The sequence below is a fragment of the Pelophylax lessonae genome, assembly GCF_965119305.1.
Source record: "Pelophylax lessonae genome assembly, chromosome: 4".
NCBI classification, from domain to species: Eukaryota; Metazoa; Chordata; class Amphibia; order Anura; family Ranidae; genus Pelophylax; species Pelophylax lessonae.
In genome coordinates this window covers 572,881,500-572,900,649 of record NC_138771.1, presented here as the reverse complement: position 1 = coordinate 572,900,649, position 19,150 = coordinate 572,881,500, and the positions used below count along the sequence as shown (strand labels likewise).

The 19,150-nt window shown below is 43.7% G+C and overlaps 1 protein-coding gene across 1 annotated transcript in view; it reads left to right on the top strand.

Annotated features, from left to right (window-relative positions):
* The window catches only part of NSD3 (nuclear receptor binding SET domain protein 3), a 253,610-nt gene that overhangs the window by 17,878 nt on the left and 216,582 nt on the right, over positions 1 to 19,150 (top strand). Inside the window, exon 2 of the mRNA XM_082255234.1 lies at positions 11,231 to 11,997. Coding sequence (XP_082111360.1) covers positions 11,275 to 11,997 — 723 coding nt within the window. The 5' untranslated portion in view covers positions 11,231 to 11,274. The remainder of the gene's footprint in view (positions 1 to 11,230; positions 11,998 to 19,150) is intronic.

Below are 19,150 nucleotides of genomic sequence, written 5' to 3'. Positions count from 1 at the left end.
CACTTTCAATTTGTATGCAATCCGGCAGGCACTTGCACTACATAGAAAAGGTAAATCTGAAGGAAAAAGTCTTCAGAAAATCTTAGTGTGTATGGCCCTTTACGACCACAGGAAGCTGCTTCTGTTTGATCTACAACTGCCATGGTGCTGCACATGTGATCAGTTATGACGCCAGCCAAAATTTGATGGTTTGACAGTTTGATTGGGGACATAACCAAATGTGAGCAATCCCGGCATTCCAGTAATGTAACCATTTTTTTAAACCGTTAAAGAGAAAGTAAACCCTCCTCTACAACTTGTACCTATAGGTAAGTCTATGATAAGGCTTACCTATAGGTAGTGTAAATATCTCCTAAACGTGTACCGTTTAGGAGATATTTACCTTACATGCAGCCAGTGACATCACTGGCGCATGCGCTCTGAAGGAACGGCCGCTCGTGCCGTTTCTTCAGAGCCCCGTGCCGTGACTGTCCGCTCTCGCGCGCATGCGCGGGAGTGACGTCACCGCAGCTCCGGCCAATCAGATGGCCGGATGCCGCGATCCTGGAAGACGGGCGACTGGACATGTCGCCCGTCAGAGGTGAGTGAGCGGCATGGCAGGGGCTCGTTCTAAGGTAAGTATTGCATAATGAGCTAGTATGCGATGCATACTAGCTCATTATGTCTTTTCTCTTGCAGGGTGAAAAAAAAAAAAAAAATATGCGAGTTTACAACCTCTTTAAATCGATGGGATTATTTCTACTTTTTGATTTACCGCTGTTCAGGGGCTCTGGGCTTCAGCAAAATGGCAGCCTCCAGCAAGAAGAAACGGGAGCAATGCTGGAGGCAATTTACAGCACACTCATTTTGGTAGCATAGTTATTATTGCGCAATGTATGTTCCTTGCCAAACTAACATTATTATTTTTTTATGAAGTTATGGATAAAGCTCCGCTTTAAGGGGATAGTCACATTGCAGGTACATGGTGAACCTTGGACACAAGGGGTTGGGGACTGCAGACTCCCATCAGCACTTCAGGGGAGGATGATGGAAGAGTACGGAGGTTCCTTTGCTTAGAGACAAATGTTTTTTATTTTTACAAAAGAAAGCCAACAATAACGAGAAAAGAGAAGAGAGGGGACACTCCCCATTGTAGAACAAGATCTCACGCATGTGCAGTGGGACTTTTATCACGGCCGTAGCAATGGAGCATTGCGTCATTTCTGGTTTAGAAGTAACGCGATGCTAGCCGCGGAGTATGCCCATTGGCTCCTGGGATTGCTTACACTGGTATCCCAGGAGCCATTGCGAAAGAGGATATGACGTACTTCGCCGCGGCCGGATTTGGACGGAAGTGGATCTTTTTTGTTAGAAGAAAAGGTACTATATATTAAAAAAAAAAAAACACTATCCAAAAGGGAATGGTGGAACTCTGCTTTAAGTGTGAGCCTAGGGGAGTGTTTTCTAACTGTATGGGGACTCTGCTTGTGAAATGACCACAGGCAACTGTGATCCTATATAGAAGGATCACAGGCGCTCTGTGATCATTTCAGAGAGAACAGTCAGCTGTTTATAAAGCCTCGTACACACGCAACGATTATCGGCCGACCGATCGTCCGTCTTTTGTCCAGAGTGGTGTTTTGTTGGTTGGAATGTGCTCTAGACTGCACATGAATTTTCTCGCCCCACAAAATTCTACTTCAGAAGTGATGTCATGTGTTGGTTTGCTTTCTTTGTGTTCTTTCTTCTCTGTCTTGCTCATTAGATTTTTCCCTGTCGAAATCTGTACTGACTGCAGGAAAATTGGCCGTGTTTTGACGGCGGACAAAAATTTTATAGCCTGCACACCAGATTTTTTTTCGGCCGAAAAGTCGGAGTCGGTTGTCGGAAGCATCATACTAACAAGCCGAAAATTGGCAGATCGGTCGTCGGATGAAAATTCCCTGCCAATTTTCGACGCGTGTGTGCGAAGCTTTACAGCTGACCTTCCTCTCTCAGCGGGGTGCCCGGCGGCAATCGCAGCCGCCGGTCTGTGGATCCGCATCCCTGCTGCCTAGGGGGGGAGCACCGCGCTTGCGACCGACGGAGGGCTGCGTTGTTTTGCGTAGCCGAGCCAAATATGCGGCGGTCTATCGGTTGGCAAGTGGTTAAGGTGTATTCAGCCTTCTCTTGCTGTGACGGAGGCCTGCCAGTTTTTGTTTTTTTGGTCTGAAATAACCGCATGGCTAAAGATCCTGGGGCCCTTTAGGTGGGTTCTTTTGCCAGTAACAAATGAGTGCTCTTTCCAGTGGCCCTATGCTTCTGTTTGGTTGGCCTGGTAGAATTCTTCAACCGCTTTCCCAGCTGGGTTTGATCTCTTTATAGATGAGACATATCTTGTGGATCAAGTGCTTAGTTAATGAGGCTCCCCTGCAATATGCTGCTTGTACATATGCCTCTCATGGGTGAACGGCTGTATAGTAACACTTATTTTATCTACCAGATCTCTAGTGGCTAGAGTACCCTTTTGCCCTTCTAATAAGACAAAGGTGTCAGTTCCAAGTTGTCTTCTGTCCCTCCCAGACCAAGGCTTGGAAGTCCAGTAAGAACTGGATTCCCAAGTCCTCCAAGCCTTGGGGACAAGTCATTTTTCCAATGAAAGAACTTGCAGTCCTTTGGGCCTGGGGCCTTTCAGATCAAACCATTGTGTCCAAAGTATAAAAGCTCCCTGCTGATCCTCCGGCTGCCCTGGTGTAGCTTTGTTCTAAAGATGTGGTAATTCCTGTCCCAGAAAAGGAAAAATTCCAAGGTTTTACTCCATCCTGTTTGTTTTAAGGCAAATGTGGGTGTATACCTAATTTTGTATCTGAAGTCCTTAACCATTTGCTTCAGGTAAAGAAATTACATCTCTCCACCAGTAATTGCCTCCTTTCTTTCAGAGGATTTTCTGGCATCGGTGGGCATCAAGGATGCATAGTTACACATTCCTATCTTTGAGCCCCGCCAGAGTGTACTGTGGTTGCAACATTTTCAGTTTGTGGCTCTGCCATGCAGCCTATTTACAGCACTATGGGTTTTCACCACAGTGCTGGCCCTGATTCTGGGTCGTCTTCAAACCCATTGTGGGCTATGTAGAGGATCACCTCCTATGGGACCAGCCAATGCAGGCCCTGTTGGCCAATGTCCAGTAGATGGTGCTAACCCCAGCCAAGTTTGCGATCTTAGGAAATTCAGAGTTAGATTCGTCTCACTGTGTGGAGTACCTGGGGCCTATTCATGAATGTGGCCCTATCTCTCGGGTTTCTAGTGAGGCTTTGCAGATCCTTGGGGCATCCCTCGAGTTGTTTCTGCATGAGGGTTCTGGGCTTGATAATGGCCACCTTCGAGGTGGTCCTGTATGCGTGGTTTCAATCCAGAGCATTGCAGTGGGACAGGCTCAGTCCCTCGATTTACCCATGCATCTGAACAGCAAAACCAGGTTAGCCCTGGAGGGATTGATTTCCAGTCTGGTGCTGGAATCTGTGAAGTCCTTTTCCCTTATGGTCTGGTAGGCACGACAGACAGCCTGTCGGGCTGGGGAGTTCTGGATACCTTCTCGGTTCTGGGGATATGGTCTCCAGTGGTAGCTCAGCTCCCTATCGGTGTTCTAGGATTGGTTCTTCTGGCTTTGGCGCCACCTGGTTAGGGTAAAGTTGAACACCACCAAAACGGTAGCATACATCATCGGCAGGGAGGCAACAGAAGTCAGTGCTGCAAGAAGTGGCTTTGATTCTGACTTGGGCAGAACTTTGTCCATGCCCTGTATGCAGTACACATTCCAGGTGGGGAAAATTTGCAAGAGAACCTCCTCAGTTGTAAATGTCTGGATCCAGGGGAATGGGCTCTCTGTGTCAGGTGGGAGAATGCCGAACCTTCTGGTCTCCAGGTTTAACAACAAACTGGATAAAATTCATCGCCAGGCCTACAAATCCTCGGGCCTTTGCAGTGGATGCCCTACTGACCCAGTGGGATTAGTTTGGTCTAATTTTATGCCTTTTCCTCTCAAGGTCGTTCCTTGCGTGCTTTGCTGGATAGACATAGAGGACATCTAGGAAATCCACATTGCATCGAGCTGGCATATGAGGGCGTAAAAATCAAATTTAGCCACACTTCATAGGCTCTACCAGTTTATCCAAACCTGCTGTTCCAAAGACCCGTGTACCATCCTGCATCACGATTGCTCACTTCAACGGCTTGGTTGTGAAATTCCATGTTCTGAGGCCTGGTTCATTTCATAACTATGCAGTTTGCTTTTGATTTTGGTGCAGTTCGCGTTTTCGCACATGCGTTTTGTGCTTTTTATGTTTTTTTTTTTTTTGCACATATTGTCGCTGGGCAGATTAAAATGCATTGTTTCTGCAGAATGCACCAAACAAAAAAAACGCATAGGTGTGAACCAGGCCTTAAAGTAGAACTATAGCAAAACTTATTTTTTTTTTTTCTCTTTCACTTTGCATAGCGCAAGGGAGGTTTATAACCCCTGAAAGATTTTAGCAAAACAGGAAGTGAGAAGAAATCCCTGCAAATTAAGGGAATTCCCCATTGGAAGATTCCCTACTATTACTGTTCAGGGGACAACCCTAAATGTTGGGATTTTCTTTTACTTTCACAGGACAGAGAGAGGGGGAATCTCCCCAATTAGGGCACTGACAAGTGTTCTAATCAGTCTCCACTCTATCCAAAACTTAAAAAAAAAAAAAAATGCATTTGGTTATACTTTTCAAGCTGAACTCCAACTTTCTTTTCACTAGACCCGAATAGAATGATCAGTCCCAGCATAGATCATACCTCTGTAATATGTTGCTGTTTACAGATCCTCTGATATTGTGGGTTTAGTTGAGGTATTGTATCATGTGACACTGTGTGTAGTCTGAATGTAGACTGAATGCCTTCCAGTCATTTGCTGCCTCATCGCTAGCCTAGAACACACCCCTTTGTAGTCTGCAAATAATGTAACTTCCATCACAGCTCTGATGGTTGGTGGGAATGAATACATCCTAATTAGACTTCAGTCCCCCCAGTCACGCCTACAGGAAGAGTCCAAACCTCTCAAGTTCCTCTTCACAGATCCCAGCATCCTTCAGAATCATAGTACACACCTCTATACACAGCCTGTTATGAAAGCTCACTGTGCTACTGTTATATGTGAATTCTACCCCTCAGATCCCTGCTCTCTGTGAAGGGATTCATTTACATATGAAGAAAACTCCTTCCCTCCCTCTGTAGTCTTGCAGTAAGCCATTATTCTTTGGCATGCTACAAGACGGGAATCACACATTAACACTTGCTTTGCAGACTGAAGAGTGATCACATTCATCTCTCTCTTCAGAGAGCATCTGACAGAGGAGTTGTATCAGCTCCTCATCACTTATTTTAACCCCCTAAATGCTGCAGTCCTGTACTGCAAACGTGCATGTTGTGCACAATTTGTGTGGCTCCATTCACTGGAATTGGTTGTATCTGGCAGGCAGTAGTGCCCAACAATGGGAGGTAGAGTTCTTACCACGGCCATGAAGCAGAGTATCTGTCACCCCCAGCCACTGATCCTTCGGCTAAAGGGGGAGCTGTTGGGGAGCCGTAAAACCTAAAGGATGCTGCAAAAACCAACCAAAAAAAAAACCACAGGTACTAATAGACTTCAGACGACTAGCTGAGGGGGGGGGGGGGGGAGGGGGGGGATGGGTACTAATAGACAGCAGGCGACCAGCTGAAAACAAATCGGAAGTAGGCACTAATTGCAGACATTAGTGAGAGCATTGTTTGGGTCGCTCACATTTTCTCCTGGTGCCTCTCTGGTCTCCATGGGATCCCAGCCTGGGTTTGGTGGTTTTGTCTGTAAGGATGACACTTGGATTTCTGTTGTGTTTCGGGGGTTCTAGTTGGCTGTTTGCAGTGTTTGCCAACCTTTTTGGAGTTTCTTTTTGACATCCTATTGTATTGGCCTAAAGCCCCGTGCACACGTACCGAATGTCGGCCGAACGATCGGCCGTCTTTTGTCCGGTTCTGTCCTGTCGGTTGAAAAGTGCTAAAGACTGCACACAAATTTTGTCGGCCAACAACAGCCGACTGCAGAAGTGATATCATGTGATGGTTAACTTTCCGTGTGTTTTTTTTCTCTGAGCATGCCCAGTCTTGCTAATCTGCTGTTTGTCGGCTGAAATCTGTACTGACTTGCGAACAATCGGCCTTTCTGGTATTGGCCAACAAAAATTTTATAGCCTGCACACCCGATTCTGTTCGGCCGAAAAGTCGCTGTCGGTTGTCGGAAGCATCATATTAACAAGCCGACAATCAGCCGATCGTTCGGCGGCCGAATATTTACGGCCAACAATCGCTACGTGTGTACGGGCCTTAAGACTTGTATGCTGCAACTGATGATTGTGTTTTTTTTTTTTTTGTTATGCTATATGAATGAGGACAAGTGACACATAAAGTGGGTGTTGTCTCAATTTGGCTGCAAAAGTGAAAGTATACTTTAAATCTTTTAACTGCTTGCTGAAGTAGACCTAAAGTCAAAACTTTTTTTTTACATTTTTAGATATGAACCCTCCTACATATTATCTTATCTGTCCATGTACATAGGGTCGTTTACAGTCATTTGCAGGCAGTTGAGTTCAGGGACGTTTTTTGGAAAGCAATTATTTGCGTTCGAACGTGTGTTTTCCGGCGTTTCAAATGCAAAAACGCAACCGAACGCGATGACCTGCGTTTAGCGCTCGCGTTTTTCCTTTTTAAAGGGGAATGATTTTTTTTGACCTCTAGGAACGGTTCTAAACGCAAACGCCCGCTAAACGCGGGTGCAAACGCGACCGAACGGACGTTTTTAAACGTCCTAAAAATTCCAGCATTCAAAGGGACTTTTAACAACGTCCCGTGTACATGGAGCCTTATTCCTTTCTGGCCTAGAGAAACAGATAATGAGGACATATTTCCAATGTGAGGGAAATTCTCTTTTCATAGGGACAAGTGCATCCATTGGAGGATTTGTCTCCTGTTCTGGTGGTACCTTTCATTCAGGTGACATTGGTGATTAGGGCTATTGGAGAGAATCTCCCCAGCAGGGGCACAGACAGCAAAAAACAAACAAAAAAATCCTGACAAAGTTTCTCACTATTCTATTCAAATAAATAAACGTTGTCCTTTAGTTCCACTTTAAAGAGGACCTTCACCTGGGAGTGTGAAAATTGACAGTCAAATACTGTAGCTGCTGATATTTTACAAACCAATAGTAATTGGCCCAAGGTTTCCATTAAGGGGCAGTAATTGTCTGGGGGAAGGAGAAGAATATGGGTAACTTAGTTTCTGGGTGAAGGTGTGCATTGTAGAAAACTCTTTCCTACTCTGGGCATAGGTGTAGTTAACCACTTGCCGACCGTATACTTTATATATTATATATATATATATATATATATATATATATATATATATATATATATACACACACACACACACACATATACATACACGTCGGCAGAGTTGCTCTCCCAGGCAGAGTCCCATATCGGTACGTGACTTCGCCTGGGAGGAGCTGGGGGGCGAGCGCTCCGATTGCAGCCTGACACTCTTGATCTCTCCCCGCTGACAGAGGACAGACGGCTGATGTAAACACAGCCGACAGTCCTTCTGCCTGCAATGATCATAGAGGCCATGTGATCCTTCTATATAGGATTGCATGTCTCTGTGATCATTTCACAAGCCCAACCCCCCCACAGTTAGAATCACTCCCCTAGGCTTACAGTTAACCCCTTGGTCACCTATACTGTTAACCCCTTCCCTGCCAGTGTCATTATTACAGTAACAGTGCATATTTTTAGCACTGATTACTGTAGTAATGTCACTGGTACACCCAAAAGTGTCAAAAATGTCAGAGGTCTGATCTGTCCGCCGCAATATCGCAGTCCCACAAAAAATCGCAGATCGCCGCCATTACTAGTAAAACAATAAAAATAACATAAATCTTTCCCGTAGTTAGTAAATGCGATAACTTTTGCGCAAACCAATCAAAATAAGCTTATTGCGATTTTTTTTTTTTTTTTTTTTTTTTTTTTTTACCAAAAATATGTAGCAGAAAACAAGTTGGTCTAAACTGTTAACTTTTGATTTTTAATTTTTTTTTTTGGGAATGTTATATAGCAGAATGTGAAAAATATATATTTTTTCAAAATTGGCGCTATTTTTTTGTTTATAGCGCAAAAAATAAAAATTGCACAGATGATCAAATACCACAAAAAGAAAGCTCTATTTGGGGGGGGGGGGGAAGACGTAAATTTATTTGGGTACAGCGTCGCACGACTGCGCAATTGTCCGTTAAAATAACGCAGTGCCGAATTGCAAAATAGGGCCTGGTCATTATGGGGGAAAATCCTCTGGTCTTAAAGTGGTTAAGATGGGCATAGGTGTAGTTAGGATGGGTCAATCTAATTCTATGAATGACTGGAATTTCATTAGCTTGTTCTAGAAAGGCATATAGCTTAACTTCAATCTATTTTTCCAAAGTTACATTGTACGATTAGTAAAATATATGTCTAGGAAAAGAACTTATGTCTGCTTGGTATGGGAAACAGACGTTCTTCAAGGCGCTTTGATAAACAATCCTAGTGTGTAGTTGCTTCTTCACTGATAGTATGGGCTCATTCACACCAGCCTACATGCTAAAATGTGTGCACACTGTTGTATGTTGTGTAGGGACAGTGCGATGTGTTCTGATTTTATTTTTCTTTATTGAAGACCATGCACTGCTCTACAATTTTATGCATCACACTGAACCTCAAGGCAGCGTTATGGTGTGAAAAGGACACCCAGAAAGCAATTGTTGCAGACCAACACAGCTCTTGAGATTTGATATGAATGAACCCTAAGCCACACATTTTGATTTGTTTCTATTGAATTCTCAACTTTTTTTGCCTGCTGAATAACCCCTGAAGAAAAATTGTAGTATTCTGCTGGGGCCAGGTTGTAATGTTATGCTGGGGAAATAATAAAATTATTGTGAATGTGGTTCAGTAAAAATGTAGTGGATTAAACCGCAGAATATAAATTTGATAATTTTTGAAGAATTACTTTTCATTGGCAAACATGCTGGTTGGACTTCCACAAAGGTTATGTGAATAGAATGTGGGAACATTCCAAATATTTTTTTTAAGGCTAATAAGTTCACCTTTTAAGGAAAGAGAACTATGCAGCCAAAGGGTGTCAGTGATGCTGGGGGTGTAAACCCATCTTATGACGTGCCTTAGTAATAAGGCCGGATGAGGAGGGATGGCTATGGCAGTTACATTAATCAATACTTTTAAACTGCAGTTTTTTTCCTCCATAGAGAATAGTGAAACCATATATAAAAAAAATTACCAACATATTTTGTTTTGTAACTGCAAAACTTCTGCCATGTTCTGCAACATGTATGTTAAAAACACATAGGCAAAATGTGTGTATTTAAGCCGAGCTGTTTAAGGCTCCGTTCACATGTAGGCGTTTTTGGGGAGTTTTTCTGCTCTAGGATCAGCTCTCAAAACGCCCAACAAGACAATTCCTATTCATTTCAATGACCCCTGTTCACATCTGAGCGTTTTGACGCTGTAAGCAAAACGCCCAACGCTCAAAAAAGTACATGAGCTTCTTTTTGGGCAGATTACAGGCGTTTTCCATTGGTTTCTATTCAATCTAAAAACACCTGCACAAAAAACGCCTGTAAATCGCGGTAAAATCGCAGTAAAATTGCGGTAAAAAACACGTGAAAACGCTACACTCAGGTGTGAATGTAGCCTAAATTGGCCCAAAGACCAGTGTGGTCGGAAGCCAGCTCCTCTACCTATATATGTGTTTGCATTGTAGGAGGAAACCAAAGCACTCAGTCATGCAGTGTACATTTTCCCCATGTTTACACAAGCTCTCTATTTGTACCCGGCCTTTAGTTTCCATTAGGAAAATACAAGTAAAGTATAAACTTGAGGACCAAGCCACTAAAAACAGACCTGTCATGCAAAATAGATGTGGCCATCATACCTTAGATCCCAATTACAACCAGGCATTTTGTAGCTTGAAGCCTAAAATGCTCAGCATCCCAAGTCCATGGTTTTCAATTGGGCCTGCTAACACCTGAGTGTAGAGTTGGTTGTAGCTTGAAAAAGTGTATATGAGCTTCACCAACAGTTGCAGCGGCTGTGTGTGCTGTATGTATCAGATGTATGTAGCCACATCTATACAATGCTGTGTTCCGCCAGCAGGACTAGAACTTCCCATCCTGCTCATGGAACAAAATAATTTTATTCTTTAAATTTTATAAAGCTTCCTCTGGCTAAGGCGGGCTGATGACGTCATGCATTCCAAGCCGCCACATGGATGGTATTGCTGTTAGCAAGTTTAAACCCTTTTGGTTTCAGAACTTTTTTCTAAATGTCTTTCAAAGGTCCCATATCTGATCCATAAATCTAGAATTGGTAGGTGTACATGTTTAGCAATCAATTGGTAGACCTGGTTGGTTTATTCCTATGGGTAGAGGGCACATAGCCACTCCTTGTGTGTGTATGCTACATACTGAGGTGCTTGAGCAAAGATCTGAAGCAAATAGTGGCCATGTGGGGCCTTTTAAAATGTAAACTGTAAGTGCTGAGTTATGCCTGAAACCTGAAGTTCTTCAACTGATCTTTTTACTGCTTATACTGCTGTTACCTGCCAGAATAAGTTTGACTTTATAGTGTAACTCCAGCCAAATGTTGTTACATTTTGACTCGAGTAGGTAAGGGTTACAACCTGGGTGAGGTATTCATGGGGAGGGATCTCACCTCACTTCCTCACCTTCACTTCTCTTGGACAGTTGTGAGAACCCCAAACTTTTCATAGGGGAAAAAAACATAACCTGGCTATAGCTGGATTGAAATTCATCTGGTTCAGCACTGACCACTTCTGCTTGACAATCAATGTATTGATCAAATTCTGTCGAATGGGCTTGTTGGAATGTTGTTTTTCTCAATGAGAAATCGGTGTGTTCTGACAGTTCCTGCTCCACTTCCATTGTGTGGCTGGCTGAGGATACAAATAAAAACCATCCATCTATGGCCAGCCTTAACATACACCCATTTTAGCATTGTCTGCAGCATAAGGAGGAGGCTCATAGTACTGATTATTCATATTGGGGGTGAAAGGTTTGATTCATAGCAAAATATGTTACAATGAAGTAATGATTACTGTCATAATTTTTTGTAAAGATTAAACTTTTATTCATCTTTGTCTCCAGGCCCTATGAGAGAAAGGGAAAGCTGATGATGCCTGAGCACGACAATGGATTTCTCCTTCTCTTTCATGCAAGGGATCATGGGAAACACAATCCAGCAACCCCCTCAACTCATCGACTCAGCCAACAACCGGCAGGATGATGCCAACAGCAGCGATCAGGCTGAAGAGGGCGGTCATACGCCCTATGATTCTGGCCTGCAGCCGGACTTCCAGTACCACACGCCTACCACCGAGGACTTGCCACCCCTCACCAATGGCTATCAGTCCTCTCTGGGATATGACTCACAGATCAAATACCAGGCATATTCTCAGTTCCCTAATGGCTCAGCCAATGGGTATGGCAGCAGAAACTTCAGTACCCTGGAGTATTACCACCATCTGGAGACTGCCTCTATGCGGCCTAATGAGGGGGTAGTTAAATCTTCTCCTCCTCAGCCCACCTCCCCTCCAACAAGTCTTCAACCTCCTCCTTCCACTTGTTTTCAAAAAAAGACTGGCTCCCCAGAGATCAAGTTAAGAATTACAAAGACAATTCAGAATGGGCGTGAGATGTTTGAATCCTCACTATGTGGGGATCTCCTTCATGAATTCCAAGCCAGTGAATTCAACCGGAAAAAGCACGAAAGGCGGCGGGAAAGGAAGGAGAAAAGAAAGAAGAGCAGCAAGCATCATCATCACCACCATCACCATCACCACCGTGAGGAGGTGAAGGTGGAGGAACCACAACCCAACAAGATTCAAAAACTGGAGCCTCCTGAGGAAGAGATAGTGAGTTCTGCTGTGTCTGCTTTAATGTGATTTGCAGATGTGTTACTTTGTTGTAACGCCTTGCTTATTTCATGTATTTGTTGATGTTTCATGGTGTAGGGAGTTCAGATAGTTCTGCTTGAGCTGAGCTTGCTTCGTATAAATTTTTGTTTTAATATGCTTTTTAGCTTGTAATCAGTCTCCTACTAATGTTCTCTTGCTGATCAAATATTTATTTTTGTTATACTTACTCTCACTCTGTTCTAAATAAAGCTAAACGGGACATTTTTATTTTATTTTGTTTTTTTACATTTTTTAATTTTTGTTTGTGTTTTCCCCCTCTTTCTTTTCTATGCACGAAATAAAGCTAAGCTATAGTTCTGATCTTTTAACGTTTTTTTTTTGTTTTGAATCCTTTTCAAAGTTTTTATGTATTTTCTATAGAGCAGCCTTTATCAACCTATTACCCCAGAGGAAACCTAAAAAAAAAATGTTTAGGTCTCAGCGAACCTCTGCTAAATATTATACCTACAACTCACGGTACATTGTGAGCAATAACTTGGAAGTTTTAGTAAAAACTTTCCCCATCGATGTGGCATGTGTATTTGACACCCAAATAATTTTATTTTTTAAACACTCCCCCGTACATTGAAATTATTTTTAGTAAGGCCTCATTCACACGGCTGTAAAGAATTGACTGATGTTGGTATGCATATGTTTTCTGCGAGAAAAGTTCCTGCGTAATGGTCAGTAAAATACTTGTGTATAGACATATTAAAAGATGTATATGCATACATCATTTTTAACATTTTCATATTATATATATGTGTTTGAATTTTACCTCCTTTGTTTTGGCTTCATTTACTTTAGTGATACTAAAGGAGAAAAAAAAAATAAAAGCAGATGCCTGCTCTGTGATTGAGCATCCCTGATCCTCCTCTTGGGTCCCCTGCAGGCACTCCTGGCTCCTCCCCTCTGCCAACAGCTTGCTATCGGGGCACTTGTGCGTGCTTCTTAGCCGCCGCGGTTTCCATTGACCCACACAATGGGGCTTAGCCGGGAGAGCAGCTGCTCTCATGCACATTGCTGGATCAAGGTCCCAGAAAAGAAACCGTAAACACTGTGGTGTTCCCTAACATTTATGTCCAATTAAAAAGGCAGGAGATCAGTTCACCATTACTCACTGCTTGGAGAACCCCCAGCAACCTCTGGAGGAAACCTGGTTGAAAAAGGCTGCTGTAGAACATAGGTGCACCTTTTCCAAAATTGTTTATTGTCCTCCATCCTTTCTTCTCTTTGGTACAGTACAAACTATCGCATACCCTAATGATTAACCTAAGGCTGGATGCAAATCTCTGCATGCTCATTACTGTGTCTTAATTTCAATGTGTTTTTTTTTTTTTTTTTGCTTTAACGTTTTGCTGCATTAGCCACTATACTACATTACACTTTTAAAATAAGCAACAAATCTTCACTTCAGCATACAGAAGTACATGTATATGAATGTACACTTGCTACTGAAAAATACTGAAAGCTAGTTCTATCATTTTATGAAGGCTGGTTAATTATACCCAAAGGCAGAACCTTTTTGTTTTGTTTAGCTATACATATTTTTGCATAGTTACATTGGTCTCGCTTGCACCAGTGGGAGATCCCTATGGAAGCTGGAAATTACTTAGTAGGCACTGCTTCTATAGAGACCTCTGTTCCGTGAAAAAAACATACCTGTGAGAAAACCATACCCTCGTCACTTCCGGTGCACCTACTGAGGGTATGGATTTATCACAGTAGTGTGTGTAACGTTACACTTGCTGCCGTTACATTAAAACAGCTCCTCTGCAACATGGTTCATCTCCGCTCCTACCCCTCTCACTTCCCTGATCTCGGCTAATAAATATAAAAGCGGATCACGGAGCCGAGATCTCCGTCATTTACATTTCATACACCCGCCTCCGCTTTTATATTTAGTAGCCAACATCTGGGAAGTGACAGGGATAGGAGTGGAGATGACCTATGTTGCAGAGGAGCTGTTTTATTTAATGTAACCGCCGCAAGTATAACATCACACACAACCGTGATAATTTCATACCCTCAGAGCATGCGAACTTGTCAACTTCTCTGCTGTTCAATGATGTATCCGGGGCTCTGAGCATGCGCATTGCTATGCTGCTCAGCTGTTTTGACAGGAAGTGACGAGGGTATGGAATTCTAACGAGGTATGTTTTCTAACGTTGCACCTCCTCTAACTTCCGTAACCCATGCGGAGCAGCTGACCTGCTAATTAGTCAACACAGGAGGGCGCTCACTTGGCGAGAGCACCATTCAGAGAACATATTTTGCATTTTCTTAACGAGTGCAAAGCATTCTCTGATGTGACAAGGCATAAATTGTGAAGTCACTGCCCCGACTATGCTGGTCTGAGGTATGCTTTCATATGTAAATAATTGAAGCCTAGGGTGAGAGGGGGTAGCCTGTATTGCTCATGGCACCTATATGAGTAGGTGCTTGATGCGCTCACACACACATCTGTATCTGTGCTCATTCATTTCTAATAGGACCTCAACTCGCCTCCACACCAGAAACTTCCTTGACTATCCTTGTCCCATTTCACTGCATGTGTTTCCTGCCCAGTGAGGGTGAGGTGTGGTGTTTACTGTGTGTAAGCATGTTGGGGGTCAATTAGAAGTAAAGGGTATATAAACCCAGAAATAAATTTACAGCTAACCGGTTCTTAAATGTGGTGGCTGTATTGGCTTTCTTTTCGATTTTGGGTTTGGAAACTTTTTAATGGGAGCAACCCCAAAGAACGCATGGAGTACATGTGTGTCTAGTACACACGCATGGATGTGGAAATGGCCTTAAGGTGCACCTTTCCTTTAAACTGAATATTTTGGTTTGCTTTGGATTGTTCATGGTTTTTGCAGTGATGTCTGTGGCAAATTTTACATTTTCATGTACAAAGCAATTATGACAGCTTCTGGACACAAATGGTAAAAAGTTTACGTGGTTGATCCTCAAAAGCCTTTAATAGCCATGAAATCTGTGTGTAACCACTCCAAATGTTCACATGTGTGTCTCCAAAAGCCTAAAGTCTTAAGCCGTTAAACCTAAATGTTGCTCAGATGGACTTCTTGGTCATCCAGGCTTATCTCTGTCCTTCAAATCGGTAGTTTACATCCCAGGGGAAGATGAGCTTTTGCTCTAGCTTCTGGCTCGGATGCAAGAGTTGCAGGTTTCATAGACCCAAGTGGTACATTTACATCTCTGACCCTACTCCTGGTTACCATTAACAATACACACATCCCCAGGCCAGGAGGAGAAAGTGGAGATGTGATGGCAGAGCTGAGGTCTATTTGACTTGCAATGCTTTGATCCAGAGCAGTCGAGAGGGTACAGCAGGAGCTTGATTTCCTTTGGCATGTAAACTTACTAATTGGTGGGACCTAGAGGTAGGTCTGCTTACCAGCAAAGTCAACCTGAGGAACAAGAATGCTTGAAACCAGTGCAGGTTATCCTATAAGGCTTTTCTTTTCTTCTTTTGCACCGAATGTCTCTTGCATGCCATACCTGCCATGTTTTGTCTTTATGGACGGTGTCGCAGCAGTTGTAGGTATGCATATCTACTGAACCAGGTGAGTCTTTTAGCTGCTGTGGGACTACAGGTACCAGCAGACTTGCCTTAAATGCTTTGGCTGGCAGGGCCCTCTGGCATCTGTAGGCCCACAGCTGGGGGAAGCTGATTGCCTTCCACTGGTAGAGTTTTAATGGCAATGTTAAAAAGTGAAACTGTCATTTCTTATCTTATACCACAGTGCTCTGCAACACATTTATTGTAGTACCGAATGAGAGAAGTAAATGGCAGAACTTTGTCAACCATAGGCAGATTGTACACATTGAGAGTTTCTTACTGGTGGAGATAAGCAGAAAGTAGGAGCAGTGCTGCCTTGATGTAGGAGGCACAATGTGCCCTGCACAAGGTTTGGAAGAGGGAGCTGGTGTGATGTGGCTTGACACTACACTGTGTGAGCTCCGGCAGTTTTGGTGTTTCACAATGCCAACACAGTGAATGCAGATGGCTACAAGAACTACAAATTAGATAAACGTGTCAGCAGAATTCTTTACTGCACCTTTTTTTTGTCAGATGTAATTATTGGGGGTATTCAGTTCCTGGGAATTGGATCAGTCTTGTTTTTAACATATTTATTGGTATTTACCTATGATACATACCCTATAGGAGTGAAGGGGATGATTATCCATGCTCATTTCTAGCTTTGGGATACATTAACGTGTTTCTAATCCCAGGAGCCTGCATTTACTATATCTGGTCTCCCACAGTATACAGAACATGGAAATGCAATTATTTTAGTTAATATATACTCTTAATGCCTTTTCTCATCAGCAGTTAGAGTAGTCTTGTGACTTCTATCAGTGTCTGATTAAAGCTTGTAGTAGTTTTCATTCTCCCCTGATTGTCCTATGAGGCTGCAGGACACTTGACCCTCTGTCTGAATAGTGCTGATTGGCCCTGTGGTGATCACATGCACTCTCCCAAGAAAAAAATCCTCTAGCAATACACACCAAACTGAGCATGTGCCGCTTGCCCCTAAGGCTCTGTTTTATCAGCAGATAGATTAGGGACAGTGGGGATAAAAAGGGAGGTTAAGAGAAGACAAAATCAAGCAACCTTTTTACACAATGTAGAGGATTAACCTCTTAGGTTCCACAGTGAGTATAACAAGCATGCTTTATTGCATATTCAGACTGATTTTACTTTAATGGGTTTAATAACACTTTAAAGATTAAGATCCAAAGTCTTTGCATACAGGTTATCACCAACTGTGATAAGGGCCAGTTTTTTCAATGGATGCGCTCAATTTGAACATACTTGACTAGACAGTCAACCAGTCTCTGACTTTTTGCACTTTACAAGCTATATTGGGAGATGGTGGAGTTCAGCTTTAGAGAAACTCTTCAGGCTTTCTCTTGGTTTATCAACATTACACTGCTCACCATGCATAGTAGAGCTGCACAATTCTAAAAAAAAATCACAATTTTTTATTTATTTTTTGCTTAGAATAAAGATCACGATTCTTGGTGTAACATCATCTTTTACATTATACAAAAAAAAATGGGCTAACTTTTACCGTTTCCTTTTTATTTTTAAATTGTATTTTCTCTTTCCTTCATTGACGGACACAGCTTCATATCTTTATTTGACAGATGGGTTATGCTGCTCTTCCTAGGAGTAGGACTCTAGGCGGAAAAGGGTTAACAAAGCTTAACTACGCCTATAGGGCGGTCCCAGGTGCTATACTCCCACTTCCTGCTCTAGGATCGCAGGAGTAAGGACCTAGCTCCTTGCTGGGATCTCTGGTCCTGGCATTTTTTCCCCTTTTTATTAAACAACTTTTTTTTCTTTTTGTTTGTTTTTTTTTTCTTTTCTTCTATCTGTTCCTGTGAGAGCTACAATCAACTGCTGGACTGGGTGACACACTGGCTATCCTAGATCCTTACGGTCGTCCCAGTCTGACCAGTGAGCGCATGCAGACTTTAGCTCTGCGCTAGGTCAGCCGCGACACGGTCCCACTGAAGGGACTGGCTTGCGAGTGGGACGTCTCCCGAGGAGGCACACAACCTGGTCGCAGCCAGGATCGCAGCGTTCCCCGGGCCTGCAGCATCCCTCCTTCCAAGATGGGGAGGTGACCTGCCTGGAGTGACCCCCGCCAGGTTCCAATGATATAAGGAGTGCCCCCCTCTCCCTCGGTACATTTGGGGTGAACGTGGGGCCCTCCCAGGGTCGGTAGGTCTCCCAGGTATCCTTCCCACCTTTACCTCCCCCCCCCCTCCTCACTAGCAGTGGCTCTCCCTCCCCTACTCCCATGTGGGTGTACTGGTGACTTTAACTTTTGGTTGGTGGACAATGTCACCTCCTGTGAGGTGAGGTGATCAGTGTCTGTCAGGTGGGGTAAAACAATCGAGTCGCTGTGCGGCAGGATGTTTGCCTTGGGGGTGTTGTGTGCTGAGGGGGGTCCCTACCAGCCCCCTGGCTGTGTAAGTGCTTCAGGTACTTTGCGCAACTGGAGGTGGCGCCACCTTTTTGTTGTGGTTACATGTGCGGCTGCTTGGCTGCCATTTTCCTGAAGACCGGTGGCCATGTTTTTGGTGGCTTCTGTCTATAACAGCAGCAGTGGCCATTTTCTTGTAGCGCATAGAGTGGTGTTCAGCGGGCGGCTTCTAGTGACAGCACGGCTGTTCCTCTTCCATTCATATTGGCATGCTGCAGGCTGTTGGCACTCATTCCCCTCTGTCCCGGCTTCTGCTGAGACACGTTTGGTGAGTTCTGGGGTGGTATCTCCCTGCTTGTTCTATTGCAATGTCCTGGGACCTGTAACTTCCACAGGAATCGGCGCTGCTGGGGTTATTTTCATAGCTTATTGTAAAACTTTATACTGCGGCACCAGGGTGTCATGGAGCTTGCTGAACATGTCTTTGCGATGGTGGCATGACGGCCGTCCTACAATCTTTATTGTCTAAAGTGGACATGGTCTTACAGAAGAGACCTGGCAAAAAGCACTCTTTGCCTTCTCCTGTTTTCTCTCTCTCTCCTCAGATTCTGAGGCTGATGTGGCTGCAGACGCATTTCATCCCATGGGGTTTGCGTCCACGCACTTCGAGTGCTCTGATAGTGAGGATGATTTCTTTCACCACCTCTGTGAAAGAAAAGGTGCTTGTAGAAGAAGTTTCTCGCACTGATTGTGTCAGTGCGAGAAACTTTAAAAATGGAGGACTCTGCGGATGCTGTGTTGGCTGCTCCGGTGCATTTTGGCACCCGCAGGCAACCAAGAGTGACTAAAGTTGATAAGATTGTTGCTAGTCAGTGGGGGTCTGCGAAACGCATGGCTGGGATACCTAAGTGTTTCGCTACGAGATATCCCTTTGAGGATTCCATTTTGAAGAATCTAACAGTACCACCAGTGGTGGACTACCAGGTTTCTAGGCTAAACAAAGTCCTGTTACTACCAGTGGAGGATGCTCTGTCCTTAAAGGATCCTGCAAATAGGAAGACTGAATCCTCGGTCCGCAATCTTTTTACCGTGGCAGGCTCAATCCTGAGACCAGTGTTTGCCATAACCTTTGTCTCTCAGACCTTAACGGAGTGTCTGAAGCTTTTACG